At 42.6% G+C, this 27,374-nt stretch overlaps 1 protein-coding gene across 2 annotated transcripts in view; it reads left to right on the forward strand.

Annotated features, from left to right (window-relative positions):
- klhl29 (kelch like family member 29) overlaps window positions 1-27,374 on the forward strand; it is a 242,224-nt gene that overhangs the window by 202,527 nt on the left and 12,323 nt on the right. For both annotated transcript variants that reach the window (XM_030722205.1, XM_030722206.1), the window contains exon 13: window positions 21,653-21,846. In XM_030722205.1, coding sequence (XP_030578065.1) covers window positions 21,653-21,846 — 194 coding nt within the window. The remainder of the gene's footprint in view (window positions 1-21,652; window positions 21,847-27,374) is intronic.

The raw sequence follows: 27,374 nt of genomic DNA on the forward strand, positions 1-27,374 counted from the left end.
GCTCTCTCAAGGTCCCGTCTCAGCATTTAAGTTGGGTTGAGGCAATACATTGTCTTACTAGTTCTAGTATAACCATTGAGGCTGTGATTGCCACTTGTGGCCATTACTTAAGAAAAGTTATGTAGCGTCCTTTTTACTTGAACTTTTATTCCCAGAACGCAGGTTTTGAATTGGTTATCAGAAGTTCACGAGGCTCAAGAAACTATATGGTAACAGGCGGCCCGCTAAAGGTATTGTAAAGGTTCTTGTTAATGCTTTCTTAAAATGCTTAAGCAATGTGAAAGAAAGTGTGTGGGGATGAGTTTTGCAGCTTAATGCTGCAGCTTTGTTTTGCAGAGGAAGGATGAGCAATTTCAAAGATTAAGGAGGATTTGTGAACAACAGGCAGCTGGTCTGTCAAATCAACTCAAAAGACAGATGCTGTAAGTCATATACAGTCTCAACAGCTTGGTGAGGAGCTTGACAGATTAACAACAGCAGTTTCATAAGACTCGTAAACAGGAGTCTAATTCCTCAGATTGCTTTTTTTTTAAAACAAGGTACGGGCCAGAAGCACCATTAGAAAGATTAATTCCTCTGAAAATTCAACTTGACATAAAAAATGATTTTCACCATAAAAACTGTAAAACTAAGTATGTTTTTTTTTTCCTTTTAGTTGGAAGTTACATGAAGACCTCCACAGTTCAAATCCTTTTGTACTTTCTTCTGTTTATCACTTACACCACTGTGAACTAAATAATGGCTTTTTTAAAAGCCCTGTCATTCTATCTTGTGTGCTAAATAGAGAAAAAAAAGCACTTAAAATTTGATATTTTGATTGAGTGTACATATGAATCATTACATTTGTCTTGTAGGCCAGGAAATGATACGGCTGAATATTACTCAGATCATTTCCAGGCCATTTTTGAGAGCATTTGTTCCTATCTGCTTTGATAAATGAGCTCCATTAACTGCTGATCCTTGATTTTGTAGCTAACTACTAGATTTGGCAGGTGTGGCCCTGCTGTGAGTTGCAGTTGGCTCTACTGCAGCTCAGTAACTGTGGGGCCAAAACTCCAAAGATAGTAGAGACTTCAGCAGGGAAGCAGCCAGTCCGCAGCAGGACTAAATCCTGGCTGCTGGAGATAAGGTAGCTACTACTCAAACAGTTTTTTTTTTTGTTCTTGCCTCTGCAAGGAAGAAGAACTGCGCACATCTGAAGTACACTTGTAATATGGAGAGTTAATAACATTCAGAAATCATTAGTCAGTGACTGTGAATAGCCGCCTTGTTTGATATGCAGATGGCTGGTGGGGATTGTATCTGAAGGCTGGAGAATGGCAGGAAATGATGCGACAGCAAGAGTTGATTTGCTCCACTTATAGACTGATTGATGCAGAGATTGTTTACACACGCAGCCAGTCTTTTTTCATTATGTATGAGTCTGCATTTCTGCCTGCACTTGTGTGTTCCTTGAGTGTATGTACATATATATGTGTCTGCGTGCACACACACACACACACACACACACACACATTTGTTTGTCTGCATATGATGTATGATCGAGCACCAGCCAAGGTCTCTCACCTTCCAGCTCAGGCTCCGAACACTCTGACACATCATTTGCAGTCCGTCCTCTTCCCCTTGCTTCCCCATCTCTCCATCCATCTCACTGAGGGTTTCACGCTTCTAACCGTGAAATTCACCCACATTCACAATTATGTCTTCAATCAGAGCCATCTCAAAGCTAGTAGGATAAAGCCTTTCCTTGGGAACGGCAGGAGGTCCAAATCAACACTCAGAGGACTGAGCTGGCTTATTCCTTTCTGTGGTATCTGCACTAATGACTGACAGATTTTTAGAGGTGGGAGCAGTTGAGTTCGGGAGGCTTTTAACTTGCAATCAGGTATCCCGGGCCTGCATGCTCCTTAGCATGTTGATCCTTTGGCAAACCAATATGATTGCAGACATTGAATAATTCATGGGTGTCTAATAATGTGTCAATCACAGATGGTTTTGTTTTATTTATTACGCACTATGAACAGGTTTGTGCGTCCTCCAAGCTCTATTGCAAGTTAATATTGCATGAAGACTGCCAGCAACATGACGCTGAGTACAGCAACTAGCTTTTCTCATCAGGGATGTTGTGTTGTTTGGCTAAACAAGTCTGAAGGAGAGAGAAGACTTTTTTAATGGCTTTTCAAAATAAAATGACCTTTTAAATTGTGTATGTGCCTGTAAAATCTGCAGTGAAAGCGCCATTGTTCATATGTTTTTCAGGTTCATTAGCATTTGTTGTGCTGTAAAAGAAACATCCCCGCACTTTACCACTGTGTCTGTGATTATTCAGACGTCAGTCACTGAGTGCTGAAGGTCAGGACTGTGTTTTCCCATCTCCGTGAGGGATGTTGAGCTCCTCTAAGAGCAGTCAACCTTGGTTTGACTCAACCGCTGTCTTTATCCTACCCTTGATAAAAATCCTCCTCCTCCTCCACCACCTCCTATTTTAAATTTTACTTTTTCCATTAAGTGCCGCTATTCTTTTGACCAGCATAATGGGGCATTTCAAGAATGTTGGCTTAGTCTGGCACAGGAGGCAAATTGTAACGCCTCGACAACCTTACAGAGGACTGCTGAATAGCTCTTGGGAAATTTCATCAACTCAAGCATGACCAAGAACATACAGTGAGATGGAGACCCCAGCGGGAGGTTTTATCATACCTCACGCTGAACACAGTTTAAGTCTTCTGTGAACTGACAAGCCCTTAAATACTCAATGTCCCCGGGAAAAAGGTTCCCTTCTGTAGGACACCAGGGTTAGGGGCGGGAGAGATTCTGCATCCTACCCTGAAGAAGGAGGCTTCGGCTTTTGTTTGAGTTGTAGTAAGGCAGGGTTTTCCCATATGAGCTGACACTAACAAAGACGTGCTTTTGTCTTGTTTTTTTTTAGCGGTCCAATCTATTGAAAAGATCTCGCACATCCTGCCATCTACATTTTAGATCTTATTCCCAGAATGCAGATGCATCCCAAGTGCACTCATTCCATGTAAATACTCACAAGCTGGACTCGTATACAAAGACTTAGCGATGGAGGGTCCTCCTTTGTCCGTTTTAGCTTCCTGCCCAACAGCACTCTCTTTTGGAGATTTGGGGGAAATAACTAACAGGGTAATGATGCTAATAACAACGGAGCGTCCTGCAGCTCTGCAGCCCCAGGCATTCAGGAGCCTGCAGTGAAACAGGCAAGAAAGAGGGGAGGAGAGAGAAGAAGAGTTTAGCAGTGCAGAGCCAACGGGAGAAGATGAGAGGGGAGTGTAGACGCAGCAGCCCCAGGTGGGCCTATGAGCTCTGCACCATCAGTCACAGTGGAACCAATGGGCTTGTGTGAAGAAACCCTCAGTCTGCTCTCCCAGACCCTCCAGCCTCTGCACAGAAATAATGAACTGATGAGCTTTTGTGTCTCCTATACGTCCGCGTGCTTGTTGCTGTGTGGCTCTGTTTCTGCATACTGGGTCAGACGGTGCCTGGGGCTAGTTTTGGAGGGAGGAGAGGGGCGGGTTGGGGGGGTGCAACCATGCAGCATGCCGCTGTGGTCGGGGACAACGGGCTCCCAGAGCCCCCTTGCTGAGGCAGTTCCCCCCCCTGCAGAGCAAATCTCCGCTCCTCAGGATTAACCAACTTCACAGCGAACTGCCCCTACTGCGCATCAGTTCACACTTCAACCTTACCCGGTCGCCACCTCCCTCCACCCTCCCCTGCATTCACTCTCACACAAGCCCTCATTACCCCTCCATGGTGCCCCTGTCCCCTCCAAAGGGTCGCTGTTGATTTTCCCCTCTCATGTCTTTCTCTCCCTGTTCCTTTGCATGCAGTAGCTCATTTACTACAAATACTGTTTACTTGACACCACAGTTGGTTGAAGAGGTTTAGGAAGTTCAGTGTATGTTTGCTCAGTTTAATTCCAGAACAGCAGGAAAATCTATTTGCATACAGCTGAAGCTTTCTGAAGCTGTCAGATTAACACCCACTGTTTTTTTTTTTAAAGTAAATTAATCACTTAGTTAGGTGCTAATTCAGATTTTCAAATGTAGAAGCTGTAACATGTGGGCCTTTGTGAATACCCGATTTATTATTTGTTTTTTGTTTTTAATTTTATGTTTGCAGAAAGGTTTATTTTCCGAATTCTGGGCTTCATTTTCCAGCTCTGTTCAAGTGCTTTACTGTATCATTCAAGTCCTGGGAAAAAGCATGAGAGACCAAATCAGGCAGATCATCACATCTCTCTCATATTTCTGCCTCTCCGTGCCTCCTCCCCTCCCCCCCTGGTTTCCACTTTTAACTGCAATCGCCTGCCTCTTCTGCTCCTTGCGTCCCATTGCTCTCTCTGTCTCTTTACAGTGCTGATTAGGTGGGCAGGAAGATGATGGGTGTATTTGGGGCCTTCGAGGCCGGCGATGTCGTATCTGTCTGACATGCTCGAGCAAAGACAGTGTCTCCTCTTCATTGTCTTCTAATAGGGCACCGGGGTCTCTGAGACATGGAGGTAGATGGTGCATTGAGTGTGTGTGCGTGCGTGCACGCGCGTGTGTGCATGACAGTTACAGAGAAACATTGGCGAATGGTGGCAGGTGTGCCCGAGGATGGTATTAGGGAAAGGCATGGAGAGACTGCAGGTAATGAGTAGTACGAGCTGTATGTGCTTCTGCCTCACTGATAAACGATGGGCTGGCACTTTGGACAATTTTCAGCCTTTACCAACAGACGAGCCATTTTTCTCTCACCTTTTTGCTCCTGCACCTTTTTTTTTTCCTCTCGCTTTCTCCCCTTTCTTCCATCTTTCACTCCTAAAGACACACATGAAGATTTATATTCCAATTGAACACTTGCTGTATGTTCTCTCCTACATAACCACCACCTAGTTAGGTTGCAGCACAATGTTAGCTAGCTAATTATCAGTGGTTAGGCTGTGACAGATGCCTCCATGATGGTTGGCAGCCAGTTCAGTGTCCCCACTCAGGAGGAAGCAACAACTGACCTTTAGAAAGCATAGCCTGGCAAGGCAAACCTTTGCAGTATCCAGGCACCGCACCTCCCCAGGACACAGGGAGGGATCGACAGTGGAGGTGGAAGGGTTAGTTGTTATATATAGATTTGTCCTGTGTGTATTTGTGTGTATGTGTGGGTGTGTGTACGGTCAAGGTGAGGGTTTTCACATCAACAAAGGATAAGCACAAACACAATGCTATTTTCAGCTTTTGTGCAGGCCTCTCAAGTGAGTGCATGTGCAGCATACATGAAGTATGAGCAGTACACTCAGTATGAACACCTTCAGCTTCAGGAAAACACGTAGAATCATTTGGGGGAAAAAATGCCACTTAGGTTTTTAAATACAGGTCACAGTAACTGGGAAGCACTTAGTCCCCCGCATCTCCCAGATGTAAGGAGCCCCTGTGACATCACTCATTGCTCTGTGAAGCTCCTTGGTGGCACGGGTATTTTGGTCCATGCACTTTTTGTGTTTTGAAAGTGAACATTATGAGCGAGGTGTGGATCTCAATCAGCTGCAACCTCCAGTGCTAAAAAATTACACCAACATGGAGTGGCGTGAATTTTTTTTTTCTAGTGGCCACTTGAAGCTGGTTCTGAAAATGAGTCAGTTCCATGCAAAACCATGTTAAAATGGCCAACTTTACAGCACTGAAAAAGCATATTTAGAGCCTGGTTTAAAAAAAAAAGGCAGGATACATAAGATATGTGTAGATTCTCCTTTCATATTAACTCTACAGAGGGCAAATTTCATTTCTAACCCATCCATCTGGACACTAGAGTTAGGGACATGACCTCTTTGATTGACAGGCGTGCAGACGCAGGCAGTTGAAGCCAGTCGGTGTCTTCTAGGCCTCCTCTCTGCTAATTGGAGTCATTCAACTGGACAACTCATCCGTGTTTGTGCTGCTGGTGCTCTTTGGAGCAGTTTTAATGGAATTATCTGACTAATAGTATGGCTTGCTCTGTGTTATAGAGAATCCAAGAAATTTGCACTTCAGTTTTGGTGTGTGGTTTGTCATTAGTAATTTATTAGTCTATTGCTTAGCACTATAATTAGCAAGCATGTGTCTGTGCATACTTATACTGTACAGCCAAGGGCACTCATTTCTGACTCCAAAAATTCAGCTAAAAGCTTCCAAGTGTGTTGTCCAAAACTAGTGGGTGACAACATTGTGGCTAGGTATGTGTGCCTCTTATACTGTCTATGGATGGGACAGGACACTGCCCACTCAACCTATAGTGATTTGTCAGTCACAAGGTAGCCACACCTTAAAGCATGCCGCTTTGTGGTGAATTTTTCAGAGGCTCAAATGCTTGTTTTTATGCAAGGGGCTTGAGATCAGGTGACTGATTTGACCACTGAGAATCTGTTGGGTTGCAGTTTGCTTTGGGTCATTATTTATTGGCCCTGTGAAGCACTGTCCAATCAGCTTTGCACCGTTTGGCTGAATCTGAGCAGAGAGTATAGCCCTGTACGCTTTACAATTTATCCCGCTACTTCTGTCAGCAGTCACTTCATCAATAAACACGAGTGGCCCGGTTCTGCTGGCAGCCATACTTCCATTGCCTCCACCATGTTTGACAGATAATGTGATGTGCTTTACATCATGAACGGTTTCTCTCCTTCTCCATTAGGGGTGGGTGATGTAGCTTCAAAATTACATCACAGTATTTCAAGGAAATTTGCGATAATGATACTTCTGATGATATATGAAAAAAATACTGAATAATGTTTTATCCATGATTGCAGCTTTCAGGCGGCAGCATTTATTTATTAGTCTAAAGAAAATGAATGGCTTTTTTCCTTTTCCGTCTTTTCCAATGAGCAGCTGTCATTGATGAGAGACGACCTAAGTGAAAGTGTGACTCTGTTTCCACAAGGTGCCGGGCAGGATTATAATGCACTAGTAGTGACATAGTAATATATCCGGTGATATAGCGTAAGTCAAATGTAAGCACATAAGCAGCCTAGATAGTGTTTTCCTGGAGATTTTAAGTAAAAGTACAAAATAACTGCTTAACACTAGTTTACGACTAACTAATATAACTTAACCTTGTAACTCTGCAGGAACCTGCACAATATCATCACGTAATCAAACAGAAATTGAAAATCATTTTCCACCTGAGATGTTGCATCTTGGGCCGATCTTTGTAACCAGCTGCTTAAAGTCCTCCTTTTCCACCATGCTAACTGCATCAGTGATTTCCACCCACTGTTTGCTCTTCCTGTCGTGTGGAGTCTAACTAGCAAGGGCTCCAGATGCTCGTTTGAGTTATTTGTTTACTTGTGGGTCACAGATCAGCAGCTGCTAGCATCTCCTCCGCGCGTGCCTTCATAGCCTGGTTGTACTTGATGATGTGCTTTTGCCTAAAGTGGTGAAACATGTTTATTGTTTCCACTTTTAGAAAGAACGGTTTTCTTGCACATTTTGCAAATCCTCGTGCTCTGCTGGAGGAAGCTGTAGTAGCTGCTTTTTTAACTAACTCGTCATTGGAGGCTGACGCGCGGCTGCTGTCAGACATGTCTGGGCTTGTCTCGTCGTTGTTGCTGTTGTTGTGTGCACTAGGCAGTGTAAACATATGGCGTTGCCACATTGCTATATTGTGATATGACGCTTTCATATCACATCGAAATGTATAATTTATACTTGTATTTATGCATGGACAATATGATATTATCGCACAGCCCTATACTCCTTACAGTACTTTTTTTCTTCCCATTGTTTTGGTACAAGTTCATCTTTGTTTCATCTCCCATTTTATTTTAACTTTTCACACTCAACCAGATATTTTCTGGCAAAGAACAATCTGGCCTTCTTTTTCTTGAGGGTAACCAGTAGTTGATTGTAGACTTTGAAAGTGATACGCCCACCTCCTCAAGAGTGTTCTTGACTTGGTTAGTTGTTGTTTTTGTTTTTTTTAACAATGAAAATACAGTAATGCTGTCGTCTTTGGACCTCATACTGAGAATTCCAGTGAAGAGCTACCAGATGCCAAATTCAACTCAATTCCAGAGCTTTTATCTTCTTAATTTGACATGAAATAAGACAAGAAAGATTCATTATCAGTAATTTGTCCAATTTATTTTGAGCCTCTGAAATGTGGCACTATGTATAGAAATGCCTCTGTTAAACCCCTTGAGTTCTTGTTTTAATTAAGTATACACTATGGTCATGTACACAGGAAACATTACAAAAAAAAAGAAAACAAAAAACTGTCATTGTCCAAAAACTAACTGTACACCACATGGTGTACATTTTTTTTATTTATTGGCTACCCTTTTTAGACCTAGAGGCAGCATCCATCTTTTATTCCCTAGTATTTAGTATTAGACTAATTTAGTAAACGATTACATTTCTAATATTTTCCCACCTTTATTTATGCATCCATGGCACATTCACAGTCTGCCTCTAAACCAACTCAACATTGGTTGAGTTTGAAATAAGAAGAGCGTTACAGGTGTCCCTCAAACCATCAGTGCTTGTGAATGAGAATATAATAAAAAAAATGGAATTATGACCAAAAAAATGGCATAAAACTCCATGTCCTGGCACTCAATGTTGTAATTTTAGCAGGGTAATGCTAAATATTAAGGGGAAAAAGAGGCACAGACTGCACATAAAAGATGGATGTAGCCTCTGGATCTAAAAAGTCCAGCACACTCTAAACAAGGCATAAGCTTTAGTGTATTATTTTTGTTTCTAAGCCACTAAAATAAGGGCTTATTCAAACTTACCGTGAGTGTGTATTTTGTGTTGATACTGTACAGGTAATGTTCTTCGATTCAGTAGTAGTAATAATAACTAATTCGGGTGATCAAACCTTATGCTTTGGCTGCAGCTACTTGTTCCCCAGCAATTTGGATGTTAATTTTAATACTAGCACCCTGACTCGCCACCCTGCCACCCCCACAGCACTGCCCTACTTGGCTGCTATCAACACAGGGGCTTACGTTGGTAATGAAGTGGGGTGTCAGTCTTCCATCTTCCATCTAGTTTTGAAGAGTGCGGAGCAGTAATTGGTGTACGACCTACAGCACTGGCAGCACTCATGTCCCCTGTCCTACGTGACATTCCCATCCAATTAAATCTGCGTCTGCACACACATGCAGACACTGAAAAAGTGCACACCCTCTCTATTATCAGCGCTCCCTAACTTCTCTTCCTGGTAGCCTTTCAAGGTGCCTTTTTACATTTACACGAGTGTTATACAGAATATCTGCAGGTTATCTACATACAGAATGTGTGTACGTGTATATTGCCGAGTTGTGTGACGAGGCATCGAGGAAACAGACTTGTGGTCCAAATGAGTTCATTTTCAGGGATTATGGTTAAATCTGTGTGGCCTGTGGATGGATTGCTCTGTCTCACAAGGATTAGCTGAAGGTGACACTGAGGTGGTAGGTCTGTGTCCATCTGTGTTTGTATGTACTCCCATAGTCTACTCTATGCGTGTGTGTGTGTGTCTGTGTGAGTGAGTGCAGTTATGCATGGTGTGTACAAGTATGTCTGTGTTATTAGCCTGAAATGTTCTGTAATCCATCAGAGTTAATGAGTTGTGTGTGTGTGTGTGTGTGTGTGTGTGTGTGTGTGTGTGTGTGTGTGTGTGTGTGTGTGTGTGTGTGTGTGTGTGCGCGTGCTCTCCTACAGTGATGGCAGTGAAGTGTGCTTTGTGTGTGGTGTCTTTTGAATGACCTTGACTCCAGTCTGTCAGATGAGCACACTTCCAGGCTGTCCATACGGGAGCAAGACTCCATCAGATCCCCAGATGTCTTCATATACAATCTGTCAGATGTGTGTACCATGAGTAAATAACAAGCAAAACTGAGCTGCCCTTGAAGATCTGGGAGTCCATGAATGAGCTGGTGTGCCAAAGGTTAAATCAGCAGTTCTTAACCTGAGGGTCAGGAGCTACGTGGGTTTAAGTCAGGTCACAAGGATGACTAAACGGGTCACAAAGGGACACAAATTTCCATTAATTATTTCTGCTTAAATGGTGGCTGTTTTGTAGCCAGTAGTCAAGTAGTCACTACAGGAGCAGCAGTCTTAGGCGGTTCCACTTAGGCTTCATTATTTAGCTCTCAAGGTTGCTGCTTATTACAAGCCAAAAATGTCCAGTTGGCTGTAAGCGGTAAGCTGCTTCAGATCTTTGTAACCTCAGAATTATGCTTGTTGCAGCAAAACCATTAAATAACATCGAGTTGCACAACACAAAGTGTGTCTACATTAGTGGTCACAGTACTCGAATTGAACTCTTAAACCCATTCAAGAAAAATACTTGATATCATCTCTGATAACATGGAGGAAAAAAAAGATGCATATATTTTAAAATAAATATTAGAGCAATACAAACAATAATGCATAATTAATGATTTTAAGATTCTCTTAGGTAGTGCAAAAAAGAAGACAAAATATTTAGGTAGTCTGAGGTAGTTCTGTGCTTCTGATGGCTTGGCACTGATTAAATAGAGCTGGTAAGTTAGGCTGCCACTGTTTGTTTAGCTGCTGCTAGACTTTTGCTAGTTTCAGTTTCATGGCCAGGACTTGTCACATGTGCCCCCACATTAACATTATCGTTTTATTCTTAAGCCTCAATTATACTTTGTGTCCACGAGTCTGCTCAGATCCACGTGATGTAAATTTCATCCTCAGACAGAAAGCGTGAGGATCTGTGCGGACCTCTCCGTACCTGCCTGTGTTTTGTGACCACGTGCGTGTCGTTATAAACAGCATCACGTCATCACAAGGGGAGCAGAGCAGAGTAGACGATGAAATTGAAGAGCTGTTGTGCAAAGAAGTCTGTTGCTACCCTCGTTTATACAATTCATCATTAGAACGATACAAAGGCAATTGTATGTGCGACAACTAATGGAGGGAAACGATCCCGAGCTTCAATGTTGCCTGGAGGGTCTGCAGGTCCACTATATGTAGACCCCCGAGCAACTGCGCACGTGTGAAGGTGAGCCCTTCAACTGGACTTGTAATAATTATAACAGGATTACCCAATCATTAGTCTCCAGTGTATGTGACTGTGACCTTTAGCCGCTAACTTAATGACAATGAGATAATTGCTAACAGTTAAACAGCTAACGTTATGTGTGTGAGGGCCAGGTAACATTTATGATAACTGTTTAATACTTAAATGTTGTTCAGACAGGAGCTTTACTGTCCTTCTGAAATTCCTCAAAGTGTTGTTCAGTGTCGTGAACGCTGCTAACTGTTGAGTGCCGTCCAGTAAAACCGCCATGGGTTTAGCAATCAGTGACTCCCTGAGAAAACAAAGAAGGGAGATGGCCTTCAGAATTCTGGTTAATAATATAAGCTTGAAAGATTTTAGATTAGATGTCACAAAAGCAGTGGTGGACAGTAACAAAGTACAAATACTTCGTTACTGTACTTAAGTAGATTTTTCAGGTATCTGTACTTTACTTGAGTATTTATTTTTCTGACAACTTTGTACTTTTACTCACTACATTTTTACACAAGTATCTGTACTTTCTACTTATTACATTTTCAAAACAAGCTCGTTACTTGAGGTTAAATGCGTCTGAGAAACATTTGCATTTCCGGTCAGTGCGGGAGCCGGCTTTTGATTGCGAGCGGGTTTTTTCTTGGAAGTCGCAACAACAGGGTGGGGGGGACCAGACACCCCACACGGTAGAGGGAGAGGCTCCTGCAACGCTCCGAGACTGGAAAGAGCCAGAGGAAGTTGCGCTTTACATCGAGGCTGCACGCCGGAACGGTGAGGAAAATAAATGACAGAAAACATAGAGGACAAAGAAAGAGTGTGCAGTTTGTCACACAGTGTGTCTGCTAGCTAAAAGAACAGCTGCTGTATTTTACGGGAGAGCAAAGAATGAGCGATAACTTCACTCGGATGGAGAAAGATGTAAGAAAGAGGTAGAAACGTCCTCCAATTAGCTACTTTTACTTTCTTACTTTGAGTAGATTTCAGAGGCTGTACTTTTTTACTTTTACTTGAGTACAGAAGTTGAACCAGTACTTCAACTTTTACCAGAGTAGTTTTTAACACAAGTACTTGTACTTCTACTTAAGTACAGAATGTCAGTACTTTGGCCACCTCTGCACAAAAGTCGCACTTTACATTACAGAACTTCATGTTAGACTCAATGGCACAAGCATTAGTGTAGCTGCTTACGAACTACATGAGTACTGTTAAAAAATGAAACATAAGCCATACATTATTGCATTATTGAAACATGAATTAAAAAAAAATTGAATTGATTGAACATGGGCTGCAAACACATTACCACCTAAAATAGGTTTTTGGCAGTTAGCTTGTGATGCTACAGGTTTTAGATGATTTTCTTTGCACTTTGCTACAGATGTTTGCTACAATGTATACATTAAGTTCTTACTAGCTTATTCTTTAAGGTTGCAACCCAAACCTACTGTGGCTTGCTGCTGAGAAGCACACACAAACATATTATTGCAGCCTAATCTGCAGATGGTAGAGCAACGATGGAAGTTTTTGGTGGTGACGCTGCTTTAAAAGAGAAGCATTTGTTGTTGTGCACACTTGAAGCTGCAGGCAGGTCTTCCTATAGAGTTCTAATAACCAAACATTTACATTTGTGAGAGGCGCTGAGCTCTCCAAGGTAGGACTCAGTGGATTTCACCATCAGACATTGATTAGCAACCTGGGGAGAGCGCACACAGATACAAACAGCTGTCACACGCAGAGAAAATCAACACGGGGAACAGAGGTGCATACAGACGAGTTCAAATTAGTTGTCACAAAGCTGCTGCTTTTGTTTTCATGTCTGACAATTTGCGTAGAGCTAGTTTTTTTTTTCCTTGTGTGTGTGTGTGTGTGTGTGCATGTTTCTTTTTGTGAAATTGAGCTAGCAAAAGGTGAGTTTGTGTGTTAATGTTGCCACATTGAAGACCATAGGTATATTTTAAGAACAAACAACTGTTAAATGTTTGGTGTCTATCCAGGATTTCTCAATGATTACTGTTGACAGACACAATTTGCGTGCCCCCTATTAACCACACAATGTGTCAATAATATATTTTATTTTCAGGTTTAAGTGTCTTCATACTTCAGGAGGCAGTTCCAGTGAAGCTACAGTTTGAGTGCAGCACCTTAAAATACCCACAGCAAGCATGTGGCCAACATGGGTTAATTGGCGTTATATTTCTACACGCGTCCTAGTCCAAGGAAAATGTAACCAAAGCGTGCAAGTCAGACAGGAAGATTGTGATTTGGAGACATGGATGTTTGAGTGCTGGTGGCCAACAGAAAGCAGGGTGATATTGGAGGTGTGGGCGCAGACCTTACAGTTTCTGTGATGTGCTCTGACACACAGATGGCAGCTGACACAACACAGATAGACTCTCATTCTGTGCTCTCACACCCACTCTCACTCCTCCAAAATGGATGTTTTCTCCCTGTTCGCGGTTCCGTGCCTCAGCCGTCTGACTTGATAGGCATACAGACAGATCGACAGACAGACAGATTAATCTGAAAAATATTGCTACTTTTCCTTACTTGTATCCTCTCTTTTTTTTTCTTTCAACCCCTGTTTTCCATTACATTTCAGTTCTGTACCCATTTCAATTTGGATGGGACTGTAGCACATATGCGAAGAAGCTGGAAGTCACAGTTGAATGATTTCAAATGAACATCCGCAGTCACGATCAGCAGCTTCCTCTGTTAACAGCAGCCCACATGCACACCTGGTCTTTACCTGGACTCTTAAGAGTAATTTATGTTGTGCTGTTGAGATTTTCACCACCTGGCTGCTAATAAACAGTCTTGGCAAATGTGAAAAATGTTAATGAGAAAATGATGCCTATATCTCTGTGTAAATTATTCTGAAAGCCCTTCAGGCTGGAGCTGATTCACACAGTATTCTTCAAGCCAAATCACTACCTCTCGGTTCATAACTTCTGACAGGAAACAGAGGGCTGAGAGAGATTGACGCTCTCACATACACCTGTTCTTCTTCTCTTCTCGTGGCTGTTCCAGTAGCATTATAGAAATCGAATCAAACTGCTGCTGCATACGGCACTGCATGCAAATCTCTCTCTGTTGACGTCTTTCTGCTGCTTTGAGCTGAATGCTAAAGTTGGAACACTTTACGCCTTGAGACTCAATAAAATATGTAAAATCTTTGCAGGTGAGCCTCCCACCTGACCCCATGGTATCAGTGTAGTTAAAAGGAGTGCTGTGGGTTAGGTAGCTGAGAACATTTTCTCCAGTGAATTATCAGAAAACAAATAAAACATTTACAGCATGTTTCTGTGTCTGCTCTTGAAGTTATGATACAGTCATTGTTAAAAGAAACTAAACCCTCTGTCCTTTCTAAGATTTTACACATTGGGAATATAATCAAAGCACATCTGGACTTGTCAGGTATTAAATTAAGGTAAATGCTATCTGAGATGGCAACATATGACGTATTACACCGTGTCAAACTGAGCCAAAATGCAGAAGCAGCTTGTGAAAAAAACTTAAGTGCACCCAAAGATTCAGTAGCTTGCAGAACCGATTTTAGCAAAAAATAACTTGAAGTAATCATTTTCTGTATGTCTTTGTCAATCTCTCACATTATTGTGGGGAAATTTTGGCCCACTTTTCATCACAGTGTTGCTTCAGTTCATTGAGGCTTGTGGGCATTCATTTATCCATAGCTCTCTTAAAGTCCCACCAAAGCATTTCGTTCAGGTTGAGGTCTGGACTTTGACTGGGCCTTTGCAACACTTTCATTCTTTTCTTTTTCAGCCATTCTGTTGGCGATTTGCAGGGGACCGGTGTCCTGCTGCATGACCCAGTTTCAGTTGAGCTTTAGCTCTTGGACAGGTGGCCTCACATTTGATGCTAGACTACTTTGGTATACAGAGGAGTTCAAGGTCAACTCAGTGACTGCAAGGAGCCCAGGTCCTGTGGCTGCAAAACAAGCCCAAGATTGGCTTGAATGTTTTCCACTTGTGAATAATCTTTCTCGCTGTAGAATGACAGACTTCAGAGTCTTTGGAAATGGCTTTATAACCTTTCCCAGACTGATGGGCAGCGACAGTTGCTTCTCTAAGCTCAATCCTGATGGCTTTGTGTTAAGACACACCTGAAAACTGCCAAAACTTCTCACACTTGCTGGTGATCAGTTAATCAGATGGATTTGATTAGTAGTACCTGGCTGCTACCTACCCACTTACTACTTATGGAAGCATTAAGCTGAATGCTATGTATTGAGACATCGATCATTTTGTTGAACAATTCTTTTGTCTGAGAGATTATTAGCATTAACAAATACATCCCCCAGACGATGCTTGCAAAGACATTTAACTGAAAACAAACTGCCAAATCCCTTCAAATCCCCAAGAACATGACACACTGATTTGATCACAAACTGACAGTTTGTCTTTTGCAAACGAGCTGGATTTACTCACATGACTAACCCAGGTTTTTGAAATCCACATTAGAAAGCGCCTATGTGTCTGAGGAGGTGTGTGTGTGTGTGGGCAGGAGGAAGAGAATAGGAGACAGATAGATGGTGTTCATGAGAGTGAGATAGCTGGGGTTGTTGCAGGGATTAATGTGAGTTTGTAACTTAAGGGCACAAGTTGCTGCTTGATATAATCTAGAGCATCGGCTCCTCTCTGCAGGCGATAGATTTTTTTTTTCCCTTTTTTTTCATTTCAGTGAGCACACTCGGTTTTTAAGGTTACACTGCTGTGAACCTGTATGGTTTAAGCATACTTAACAGCTTGAATAAATGCAGGTTCTGTTATCATGTCTTTCCTGTTTGTGCACCGTATCCCACTCAAAGCAGTTTAAATCTCAAGGCTTTTAATAGCTAGTATGGAGGATACTGTAGCTATTGTTAAGCAGTCCATGTTTGCATGCCTTTCCAGAGTAGTTGTAACTGCAGCACGATGCACTCCTCTGCCTCTTAATGGATCTTTTTGTCAGTGTTGAGGTGTATAGAGCCCACGCGGTTTTGTTATCCTAGCAAGCCCCCCCCCCCCCCCCCCCCCCCTTCCTCCCCACTCACTTTTCTCACTCTATAAATGCTGTAGTTTGTATCTCAGGGGAAATGATGCATGTCAGTATCTCAATGACTGGCAGCCCATCCATTAAAGTCTATCGCATGTGTGTGAAACGCAGAGATAAGCATGGAGAAAAGCATCCCCACCACCCTTCAGTTAACTACATTAGTGAATTGGATGCAATGCCTTGGGCGCCTTCTTGATGATTAGATTGCATCACTTGCTTGTTTTGGAGACAGCTAGTCTATGGACATGTGGTCAGAAATGGAGGGTATGTGGTCGACATTAAAAGGCAGGAGCTGGTCGACGACTTCCAAATTAACCAGAGTGATTACAAACAGGACCGAAGGTGTCAGTCTTCAGACGCATTGCAGCAGCCAAGCGGCCACCTCGGGTAATGAAAACATAGGCCAACATGTTAAATCTGCAGTCCCCCAAATAGCCACTTGAAGCTGACTACAAAAGTGAATCAGCTCAGACTCCTGTGTTAAAATGTCAAAGTTTAAGGTAAAAGTAGAGACTGGTGCAAAAAAAAAAAACCAAAAAACCACCTGCTTTGGTTTTTGTAACTGATTTCGTCTTCTGTGGCAAATTCTATCTCCTTCTTTGTTCGACCCATCAATCTTCTTTGAAGTCTTCCTCTTTTCCTCCTGCCTGGCAGATTCATATTTAGCATCCATTGTCTAATATATCCACTATCCCTCCTCTTCACATGACCAAGCCTTCTCATCCAACTTTGTCTCCAAACTGCTCGACCTGAGCTGCCTCTCTGATTTCTAATCCATTCCATCCTGATTGAAAATTTTAGCATCTTCAACTCTGCCACCTCCAGCTCCACCTTCTGTCTTTTTGTGAGTGCTGCTGTCTCCAAACCACCTTTGTAAATTCTACTAAGACTTGAAGTTAAGCATAATTAGGCTGCTCTAAGTGACCGGCGGACACAGCGAGCTAATACGAGTCACTGAACCGTGTTTGTGTTGTCCTTTTGGACCATTTTTAGTGCAATTATCTGACAATCATAACTTGGTGTACAGGTAGTTGTTTTAACAGTCCATCTACGTCTGTGCTCTACTTTGGGTGAGTGTAGCATCTTATTTGCATGTTATTTAGCACTCATTAGCAGGGACTGTACTCATCTATGGTTTCAGCCTGCTGATAACTTTGTGCTCCACCCCATAATATAATCCAAAACAGTGTCTAAAAAGCTCTAAAAATGCACGGGGCAAAAACAGCGGCTCATGTCGCAGTGGGTGCATCCATATTTTATATTGCCTCTGATACATTTTAATGCATGAATTCCTGTGTCACATTAGATCACAATGACTGATTGATGTTATTCTTAGATGCTGTAAGCACATTGATGTTGTTCCATAATCAGAAGAAAACAAGATGGTGGACACACACACACACACTCACACACACACGCATACATATTCACAAGGCTTTAGATGTGCAATGCCACCGAGCAAATCTGATGGCAGGCTACATTTGATTCATTTTATGGTCTGTGAGTCAGATGTTTGTTTCCTAGTTATTGTTAAAAAGTGAGGGCCTGAGGGGCAATATCTTCTTATGCTCCACATTTTCTCAGCAGCCTGTAATGACATCAGTCTTAGCTGGTGAAGCCCACGTCCACCACGCGCTCCAGCTTTTTGTAGATGGCAGAAATGGATTTTAGATTAACACAAGACTTATTTTAATCTTCCGGCATTCTCTTGAGGTACCAAAACATTCGTATAGAAGGAAAAACATTTTTTTTAAAAATGACTTTGATTGTATTTTAATAAGAACAAAACTAACAATTTGACAGTTATTGTCTGTGCATTCCTTGATACCATACAACCCAAACACTATTAAGAGCACATTGCAGGGCAGCACTTTTTGCACAGGGATAGCATGTTATCATTGATGAACCACGTGCTATGTAGTTTGTTTTTAGTGAATCTCATCAACGCCATCCTGATGCCTTAAATACCAACAAGGGCATCTAATATGCATTCATCTGCCACCAAAATTGGTTTCCAGTAAGTGTTCTATTTGCCTAAAAAGTGAAATACCAAGCTGTGTTAGAAAATTACTTTGTTAGATTTACTTTGTCTGTAAGAACAACTGGGATTGGCGCTGGGTGCCACAGATTGTTAGGGAAATTGGAAACGCCGGAGACGGATGGAATTGTCCAATAAGGAATAAAAAAAAAACACCAGTCTTTTGTTTCTGTAGGTGTTTAAAAAAATAGTGTAGCTAGTAAATATGCACACTACCCACCAGTATTTGGGTTGCGTGAAGATAAGGCATTCAAATTATATGCTCCCCCATTTTGTTTAATACCAGATAATTATTGTTTATTGTTTCCCCCTAGATTGCATGTTAAGGTTGGATCTAAGCCTTCATGAGCACTACGTCGAGCCGACAGGCAGGTGGAGAAATGGCATATCCATCTGCCGCCGTCGCGAGCAAACACGGCAGGTGTGACTGCATATTTTGCACGGCAACTGTCCCATTTCACCTGTTGTTATCAAACATAATGGTTCTTATCCAGTCTGGTCATGTGGGAACACAATCACACTTTGTGCGGTCGCCTCGCACTTGGGTGACAGTAAATTATGACGGTGATTTGTTGACGCATTAGTCGCAGCGCGTGCCGCGAGCATCAACGTGTCATTTTTATCCATGTTACACATTCAAAAGCCAAAACCTCATTGAAAGTCTGGCCTCTTTCTTTCGCTCGCAACCTCTCTCTACCCTTCCCATCAGTCTTTCGTTCTGTGTCTAACCCGACATAAAGGAACACAATCCTGCATTGTTTGTTCCGTTGTAACCCCGCAGCTGCATTTTCAAGATGATTGTCCCTGCGTGATGAAACAGTCCCTGTCAGGAGCTACAGACGATTACACGGCTTCATGCGGTGATCAGTCTTTGTGTGTAAACACTTTTTTTTTTCTTTTTTTTTTAAAGAAAGCAATCGATGTTGCGCAAAATGCCAATGATTAAACTCATGCGTTGGCTTTAGTGACGATGAAAACGGCTTCTGTCTGACTGAGGAGAGAGGAAACAGAAGGACAGAGAGAGTCTTTGTTTTTCTAATCAACACGGTGTCATTTTTTCCCTCTCTCTCTCTCTCTCTCTCTCTCTCTCCTGCTTCCTCTGCCTTGGAGATCGAATCGAACCATATACACCCACTCTTGAGTCTTTTTAGTGTCAGTCCTCATGTCACGGTTCATATTAAATACTTGATGGTGAATCAAACATGTAATGAATTCAATCAGATTTGCGACCTGCGAAACAGCCCGAGGCACCGAGTTTCTTCTGACCTGCACGTGTTCCTTTTTATTACAACTCCTGACCCTTTCTGATTGGATGATAGCTGTGCTGTGTTTACATTAATGGGATTTGAAGCCCATTTCCCTAATCTGCTTCTTATTGAAAGATACTGGGTCTCACATGATGAGCCCCATTGTTATCTGGAAAAGTCAGAATGGCCCTGCTTATTCAGCATTATAGATATTTCTGCGTTTTGTGTCTAAAGCTTTGGAGAAGAAAAAAAAAAAAAAACTGCGTCCAGTATTTCCAATCATGGGAATTTTGAAGAGCAGGAATTGGGATCAGATGAAGTCCTGCAGGAAAAATTATCTCTGCTTTCATATGTTAAATGTAAAAATGCAAGCGCATAAATGTTTTATTCCAAGTTTAAAGCTGTAATAGTGTTTTTTTCCTTTACAGTAATCCCGAGGGTATTATCTGGCTCTTTAGCAGCCGTTGTGTTCACTATCTGGTCTCCAACTGTGTCTGCTATACGAACGAACTAAAACTGTGATGCTGTGGGCCACAAAAACATTTATTTTGTGCAGAATCATGGGAACCAGCTGTTTGCAGCAGTGCCGCGTGACTTTTTGTCTATCCCATAATCAGCATCACTCATCACACTGACCCTTAAATTTGTAAACCTCCCCCTACATGGTCCGAGGGATAATTACATCTGCCGGAGAATGAGACCACGTGCTAGTCCTTCTATCTCAGCGGGGCTCAGTTACTCAACCTGATTCGTGCCAGTGTGTGTGTCCATGTTTGAAAAGTGCTAATTGGCACTCTTGAGTGTTTCAAGTCCACCTTTCCTAGAGCAGCTTCTGTGTCACCACTTTGTCAGACTGACATTCGATTTAAATCCACCCCATCCCCTCAGCAGCTGTTGCCAAGGTCATTATCAGACCCACACCCCACCCCAGGAGAATATTCCCAAAGGCTAATTCACCAATATCCTCTGGCACTTTATCTAACAGCCTTCTCACAGGAAGGTGGATGCAATGAGTGCTTCCAGGTGTCATTTAAATTCAGCCTGGCTTCAAATGCTACACAATCTGCGGCAGTAAAGCATCCGTATACTGAAAAACGCCTGTATGTCTTTCATCTGCGTGTTGTATGAATGAGAAAAAGAAGAAAACACCTGCGCTCTAATGAAGGTCATTGACCCCGGTGGAAAACTCTGAGTTAAAAATGGCTTTTAAGTGCGAGTATGGGAGTCCACTTAAAAAGAAAGGAAAGTGCTTTAAGTGTAAGATTTTTGTTGTCTAGGGAATTCTGGCCCCAGTTTAACTACAAAGGTGTTTTTCTTTACAACAAAGACGCAACCTTGATTAAGAAGGCTTGCTTTAGTCTGAATGGATGCGTGTTTTAATCACAAATCCTGGATCCGTTTGCACCTCTTTAATGAGGCCTACTCCAGCTGGAAGGCTGTCGGCGCGGCTGCTTTGATCAGTGGCCCATGGACACGGGATTACACTGCTAACACACTGCGCTAATGGAGCCGCAAGTCAAAAAAAACACACACACATACACAAACACACGTCTAAACACACACACACACACACACACACACACACTTGGCGCACGAACACACACCAAAGGCGAATGCAAATGTGAGAAATATACATATAAGCGCACACACTCAACCTCTGACAAGGGCACAATCCAATAAGCCAGCGTCTTGTTCTCATGCAGCCCTTTGTGTCAGGCCCTTTCATCTGGCTGTGTCTGTTTGGGTCGGCTGAGTTTTAGGCTCTGCGTTGAAGTCTCTGCCAAAGAGGGCTCAGTGAGTAAGGTCCAAAGCTCAGTGCTGACACACAGCCCAACTCTAGAGACTAATGGCTTGTAGCTCCCAACATATGTTGTTTTGTGTAATTGCTTTAATTGCTGTCATTGTACGTAATGGTTGGTCTTTTTCATCTTCCCTGGTGGTGTAGGCATTCTGCTAATTATATCTGTCAGCCCTGCAGCCAAATTGAGTGTTTCACTGTGAATTCAGAGCAGTGGGAACTTTTAAAATCAGTGTTTCTGTAAACTATTGGGGTGTGTGTGTGTGTGTGGGGGGGGGGGGGGGGGGGGGTGGAGTGAATGACTGACTACTGGGTGTTACAGGGGTTTTTATAAATAACTTTCCCCACCCTGGAGCTGTTTAATGGAAGTGGGGCCACGACTTGGCTTATCAGTCAAGTTTAAACCTTGACCCGTATCTACTCCTGTTTCTATTTTCTTAGCCCGAAAACCATCCAAGGTTGAAATTACTATAGGAGTTGTAAGTTTAAAAGCCTAAATACATCTGTTTCTCTGTTCAGGTACGACACTATCACCAACCAGTGGGAGACCGTGTCTCCTCTTCCCAAGCCGGTCCACTCTGCCGCAGCCACCGTGTGCGGGGGGAAGATCTACGTGTTCGGAGGTGTGAACGAGGCCGGGCGCTCGGCGGGTGTCCTCCAGTCCTACGTACCGCAGAGCAACACCTGGAGTTTCATCGAATCACCCATGATAGGTAAGACAGGTGAAAACACACAGCGTGTTTGTCACAGATTCACACAGGCTGCAACACATGTCCTCGGGGGACTTGCTGCCATTGTTGCCTCACCTTTTGTTTTATGACTGAGCTGTTTACCTTTTAAACCACTGTCTACACGACTGTGGTTTAATATTCCCCAATGTAAGGTCCTTCTCCCTCATTATGTTGTCAAATAAATGAATTTGAAAGAGAATTACCCCCTGAAAAGCTACAATCTTTTCTTTCAAGACATCATAACTAAACATCAACATGTAGGACTGCTTTTTATTAGCAATGTAAATAAAATGAAACAGTATTAGTTTAACCGTTTATATGCATCCATTTGTTTACTGTTTGACATCTTACTTTCACATTAGAGAGCAACAAGATGTCTTTGGGCCTCAATTATGGCTGCCTGGTTGCCTAGCAACAGTATTCTCACAACCCTGCCCAGATGAACCCCTTCACTTCCATATCATGCGCTTGAATAACTGTGTCGAAACCGTAAACTCCTCTTTTGTCAGTGAAGGCTACACCCAGTCCTGTCATACCATAGATTACTGAGAGACCTTATGTTCTCCTCGCGTGAATACAAAAGGATTCCAGGTTAGTTTTATATATTAAGTTTGCGGGGGTGCAGTGATTAGCTCTGTTGCCTGACAGCAAGAACATCCCGGGTTTACGTGGGTTCTTTACGGGTACTCTGGCCTCCTCTCGCAGTCTAAAGACATGCGTGTTAGATTAACTGGTGCTTGTAAATTGGCCACAGGTGGGAGTGTGAGTGTGGTTGTCTCTGTTAGCCCTGCAATAAACTTGCAACCTGTCCAGTGTGCACCCTGCCATTTGCCCTATAATAGCTGGGTAGGCTCCAGTCCCCCACAACCCTGAATTGGGTAATTGGAAGATGGATGGATGGCAGTTGATGGCAATAAATAAATGCTAAAAACAGGCCATTAAAGCCCATTGCTAGGTGGTTATGGTATTACCATAATAGCTGATATAGATAAGATAATCTTCAGGAGCCTAAGATGTACCTGTGCACCATTTTAGGTTATTCAACTCCAGATTGTGTAGGAGGAGTTGGCAGACAAAGAAGCAAACACACAGACACAGTGATTTTGTGTGTTGTATTAAGATAACATAGACTGTATATAAAAGATGAAAGTAACACCCATAACGTCAAATACTGGTGTGTGGAGGCCTGCTGTGAAGCCTTGATTTCAGCATTTTGACCATTGCCAACTTGGTTTTTGGATCCAGTGGAGCAAGTGGGGGAAAAAAATCAATACACCACAGTATCACGATATTTTGTGTGGCAATATTGTATCAATACAGGGACAAATATCGATATTTTATTGACTAAATTAAATACTCTGGGAATTCTATGAACAAGAGGGCTCATCCCATGCACCAGAATCCTGAAGCAACATTAAATCGGCACAACCAAAAAAAAAACCATCCAAGACTGGCCACACTTTGCGTGACAAAGCTACCTCTTAATTCAGAGCAAGCTAATACCTGAGTAAAAATAGGACTGGAACCTCCTTGCAAGGCGATTGCACAGGTTGCCTGATAGGATTATAAATTATGAATGCTCTAAAAGGCACCATCACCACAGATGCGGTCCAGAGGTGATTTAACTGAACTAGGATGACACAGAGCAGATAGTCACCAATCTAGCAGGCCCTCCTCTTGTAACTCAAAGCACCTATGCCCCTAATAATGTAACACAATTGCCAAAACAATTTTTTTCTGCGATGCTGTAATTATGTTTGTTTCTGTTTTAAAGTAGGGCATTTTAATGAGGGAGTTTGTCTGGACTAACCTGCTTTAGGAGCCAGGCCCAAGTGGCAATTAGAGCAACTGGTGTGTTATCATTTTTGGGTTGACTTAATTTTTCAGAGCCAGATATTGGTGATTAATTTAATCTATATGCCCATATACTATAGACATAAAACCAACTCCTTGGTTTAGATATTTCATAGTTTTTCCCAATTAAGGAAAACACTCTGTATCATTTCAGTCAAAATGGTGAACCACACCTACTCCGACAGAAAATTCAGCTGTCACAGCCTGACCATTTTCCATTTCTTTCTTTTTATCCTTATCATCGTCCTCCTTAGGATTTTCCTTTTTTTTTTTCCCCCTCTTCCCATGTTATTGCTCTGTCAATATAATGAGAAGACCATCGCTGAAATGATAGGTGGGTCTGACGATAGTTTCTGACATGTTATTGGCCAAACTCTGATGTTATTCACCGCACAAACTGGGATCCACATTCCAGTCTGATCCACCAGGGAGCTGTGAAGGACGAAGAGCTAGAAGAAAGCTGCCGTGACTCGAAGGTAGAAGGAAAAACACAAAAGTGTACAAAGCCCACAACTTTGTTATTCAGAGCACTGGCAGATGTCTTACCAGTGCAAAGATCTTATCCACAGGCAGTTTCTTCACAAATAAGTATCCTTGAAAAGTGCAGTGCAGGCGAGATTGCTATTGATTTGAACATATTCTGCAAATCTCTTTGTTTCACATTTTGGCCTGGACAACACTATTACACACATGTCAACTTTAAACCTAACCTACAAGCTCCACAAATAATTTGATATTTTGGAAGAAAGAGTTTGAAAAAAAGATTGATATGTGGGATTTAAGTGGATTGTGTACCCTATTTGCGAGCTAAGAGCAGTTCCCAGGCAACCGGCATCGGCTTCAAGAATATTCACATCCGAGCCAAGAAACGGCCGTGGACATGGCTGCAAGAAATATGGCAAATTGTGTAATCCACACAAAAAAAAGAGAAGATATAACTTGTTAATTAGTAAGATTTAGAAGTACTGAAGGGCAGAGTTTGTTACCTTCTGGCAGAGGCAGGAGAGTTGTTTCCAGTCTGTGAGCTAATCCAAGCTAAAAGAACTGCTGGCTGTAGCCTTATTTTAAACATACAGACATGAGACCAGTGTTTTTCTTCTCATCGTACTCTTAGAATATGCATATATGCTAGCATATTTAAACAGTTCCTCTACGGTTGAATTTAAATGGCGATCTGTTGCAATCATTTCCAGCTCCATATTTTTAGCTTTGCATGATTCTCAGTATTCATCTTATGTTGCCCGTTGATGCAGACCCTTTGTTCATCCACTGTCAGCGTTCCTGTCTCTTTAAGGCCACACGCCCTAAAAGCCCACTTTTCTTTGATTGGCTGCCCCTCACCCCTTCCTATATTTAGTAGTGTGGAAATTCCAAAAACATACTGTAAACCTACTAAAAAACCTCTGCAATAAATATTTAGAGACCCTCATTACCTGCCTTTTGTGAAACATACAGTCCTCTGAAAACCTAAGTACATCCTATGATTCATTAGCTTGTAGAGCCACCTTTAGTAGCAATAATTTAACATGATTGTTTTCTGTATTCCTCTGGCTGTGCTGCCATGTTCTTTTTAGAGAGAAGAGGCTTTCTTCTGGCAACCCTTCCAAACAAGCCGTACTTGTTCAGTGTTTGTCTAATTGCAGTGCCATGAACTTTAACATTTACTGTGCTAACTGAGGCCTGCAGAGTCTGAGATATAACTCTTGTTTTTTTTTGCAGTTTCTGTGAGCATTGCACAGTATTAACACACACCTGAGTGCTCCAGACCAGCAATCTAAAAAAAACCTCTGCTTTTTAGAGACGCGGTCACACTTGGGTGCCTGTTTAGCTCAGTGGGTGAGCAGGTGTCCATATGCCCCATGGCTGAAATGCAGCAGCAGCAGCAGCAGCAGCCTGGGTTTGAGTCCAACCTGAGGCCTTTTGCTGCTCCCGTGCAGAGCAGTGGAAAAATGAGTGGATAGGGAAGGAACCATATGATTATCAACCAGACCAAAGATTTGGAAAGCAATGCCGGGAAGCTATTCAGAGCAGTGTGAACCCTGAGCTTTTGGCTTGCAGGAATCTACCTACGCAGACCTCATTAATTGAAACTTTTGACCATATTTATTATGAGCATCTACTGTTGTAATAATATATATGACAGGGAAAAAAAAGGAAAAACATAATTATAATTCTAGCACATCGTCGGATGGTTAAAGTGCATACCGCATAACTGCAACATCCACAGTTCCAACAGAAACATGGGGTCAGAAAAGTATTTGAAATTTACCCGGTAGCACGGAGACACTTTCTTGAGCACCTTCGCCCAAAAACTTGCTCTCAGTTATTGGAGCCTTCTCAGAGCTTTACTGCTGTGAGGGAAATGATGATTATGTAACATGGGTGTTTTGGGGTGAGAGCTGTGCAGTATTAAAGGGTTTGCAGAGCAGCTGGCAGAGGAGAAATGAGGGGAAAAAAAGCCTCACGCAAATACACACATGGAAACACACAGATCCAGACTCACACACAATCTCTGCTTACCTCACGTCAACCATATGTCTCCCGGGGCCACAGGTACACAGTGCATGAATTATGTAACAAGCCAGGAGGTTACTTCACATCCGTGCGTGTATGCATTGTGTGTTTATCGTTGTGTGTTTGTGTGTCCGCGTGCGCGACAGGCACAGACAGACAGATCGTCATCTGTCAAGGCGTAGATGAGCTAGCGTCTGACAGCCAACGAGGCAGGAGATAATGGACGGGTTTAGTGCTTCCTGTGAAATTGGGCCGGCGATGATTTTAGCGAGCCGGTGAGGGTGGGGAGCGCTTTTTGAACAACCCTCTGCTTCCCTCCATTGCTCTCCATCTCTAATCTCTCTGTTCATCTTTCTTTCTCACCCCCCCCACCCCCACCCCCTCCATCTCACTGTCTCACCCCCTCCCGTCACTCCCCCCCCCCCCCCCCCCCCCCGACTCTGTCTCTCAGCACCGTCTTATCAACTGACACAAATACAGCTGTGTGCGTGTTTTTTTTTTTTTTTTGCGCCTGTGTGTGTATATATGTGTGTGTTTGTGCGTGTGTGTGTATTTTTTTTTTTTTTCCCCCTGCATGCACCGTCTCCCGCATGGACTGCAAATGGGTTTCACAAACACTTATCAGGACGGACTTCCTATCTCTTGCAGAGTGAAAAATAATATTACTCATGCCAAAAATAGTCCCTTCAACAAGTCTGTTGAGAGACACAGGGTCTCTGTAGCTTCGTTCATCTATACCTTCCTTTGTCTTCAGTGTAGCTCTCTGCTGAGCTGTATGTGGTTTGGAAATCATAACAGAGCACCTTCACATGTAGTGTGCTATTTATGAAGTCTCATTACTTCGTTCTCAAAAGGTCAGCTCACCCAAATTACCGAAATGCCAGGGTTTTCTGCTTCCATCTCAAGAAAAAAAAAATCAGCATGTAACATGTTTTTAAAAAGGTCAGTCAAAGACCCGTTAATATATCCGTTCTATTGGAACAGAAACATAGGATAGACAGGGAGAGCTTTGGCAGTCATTCCTGCTTCAGCTTCAGAAGTCTTTCCCCCAAAGATCAATATTTAAAAATATGACAAGATACATTTCAGAGCGATAACTTCCCGCTTAAAGTCGTGTCATTAATGGAACACTTGCGTATATT

The sequence above is a fragment of the Archocentrus centrarchus genome, chromosome 24, assembly GCF_007364275.1.
Source record: "Archocentrus centrarchus isolate MPI-CPG fArcCen1 chromosome 24, fArcCen1, whole genome shotgun sequence".
NCBI classification, from domain to species: Eukaryota; Metazoa; Chordata; class Actinopteri; order Cichliformes; family Cichlidae; genus Archocentrus; species Archocentrus centrarchus.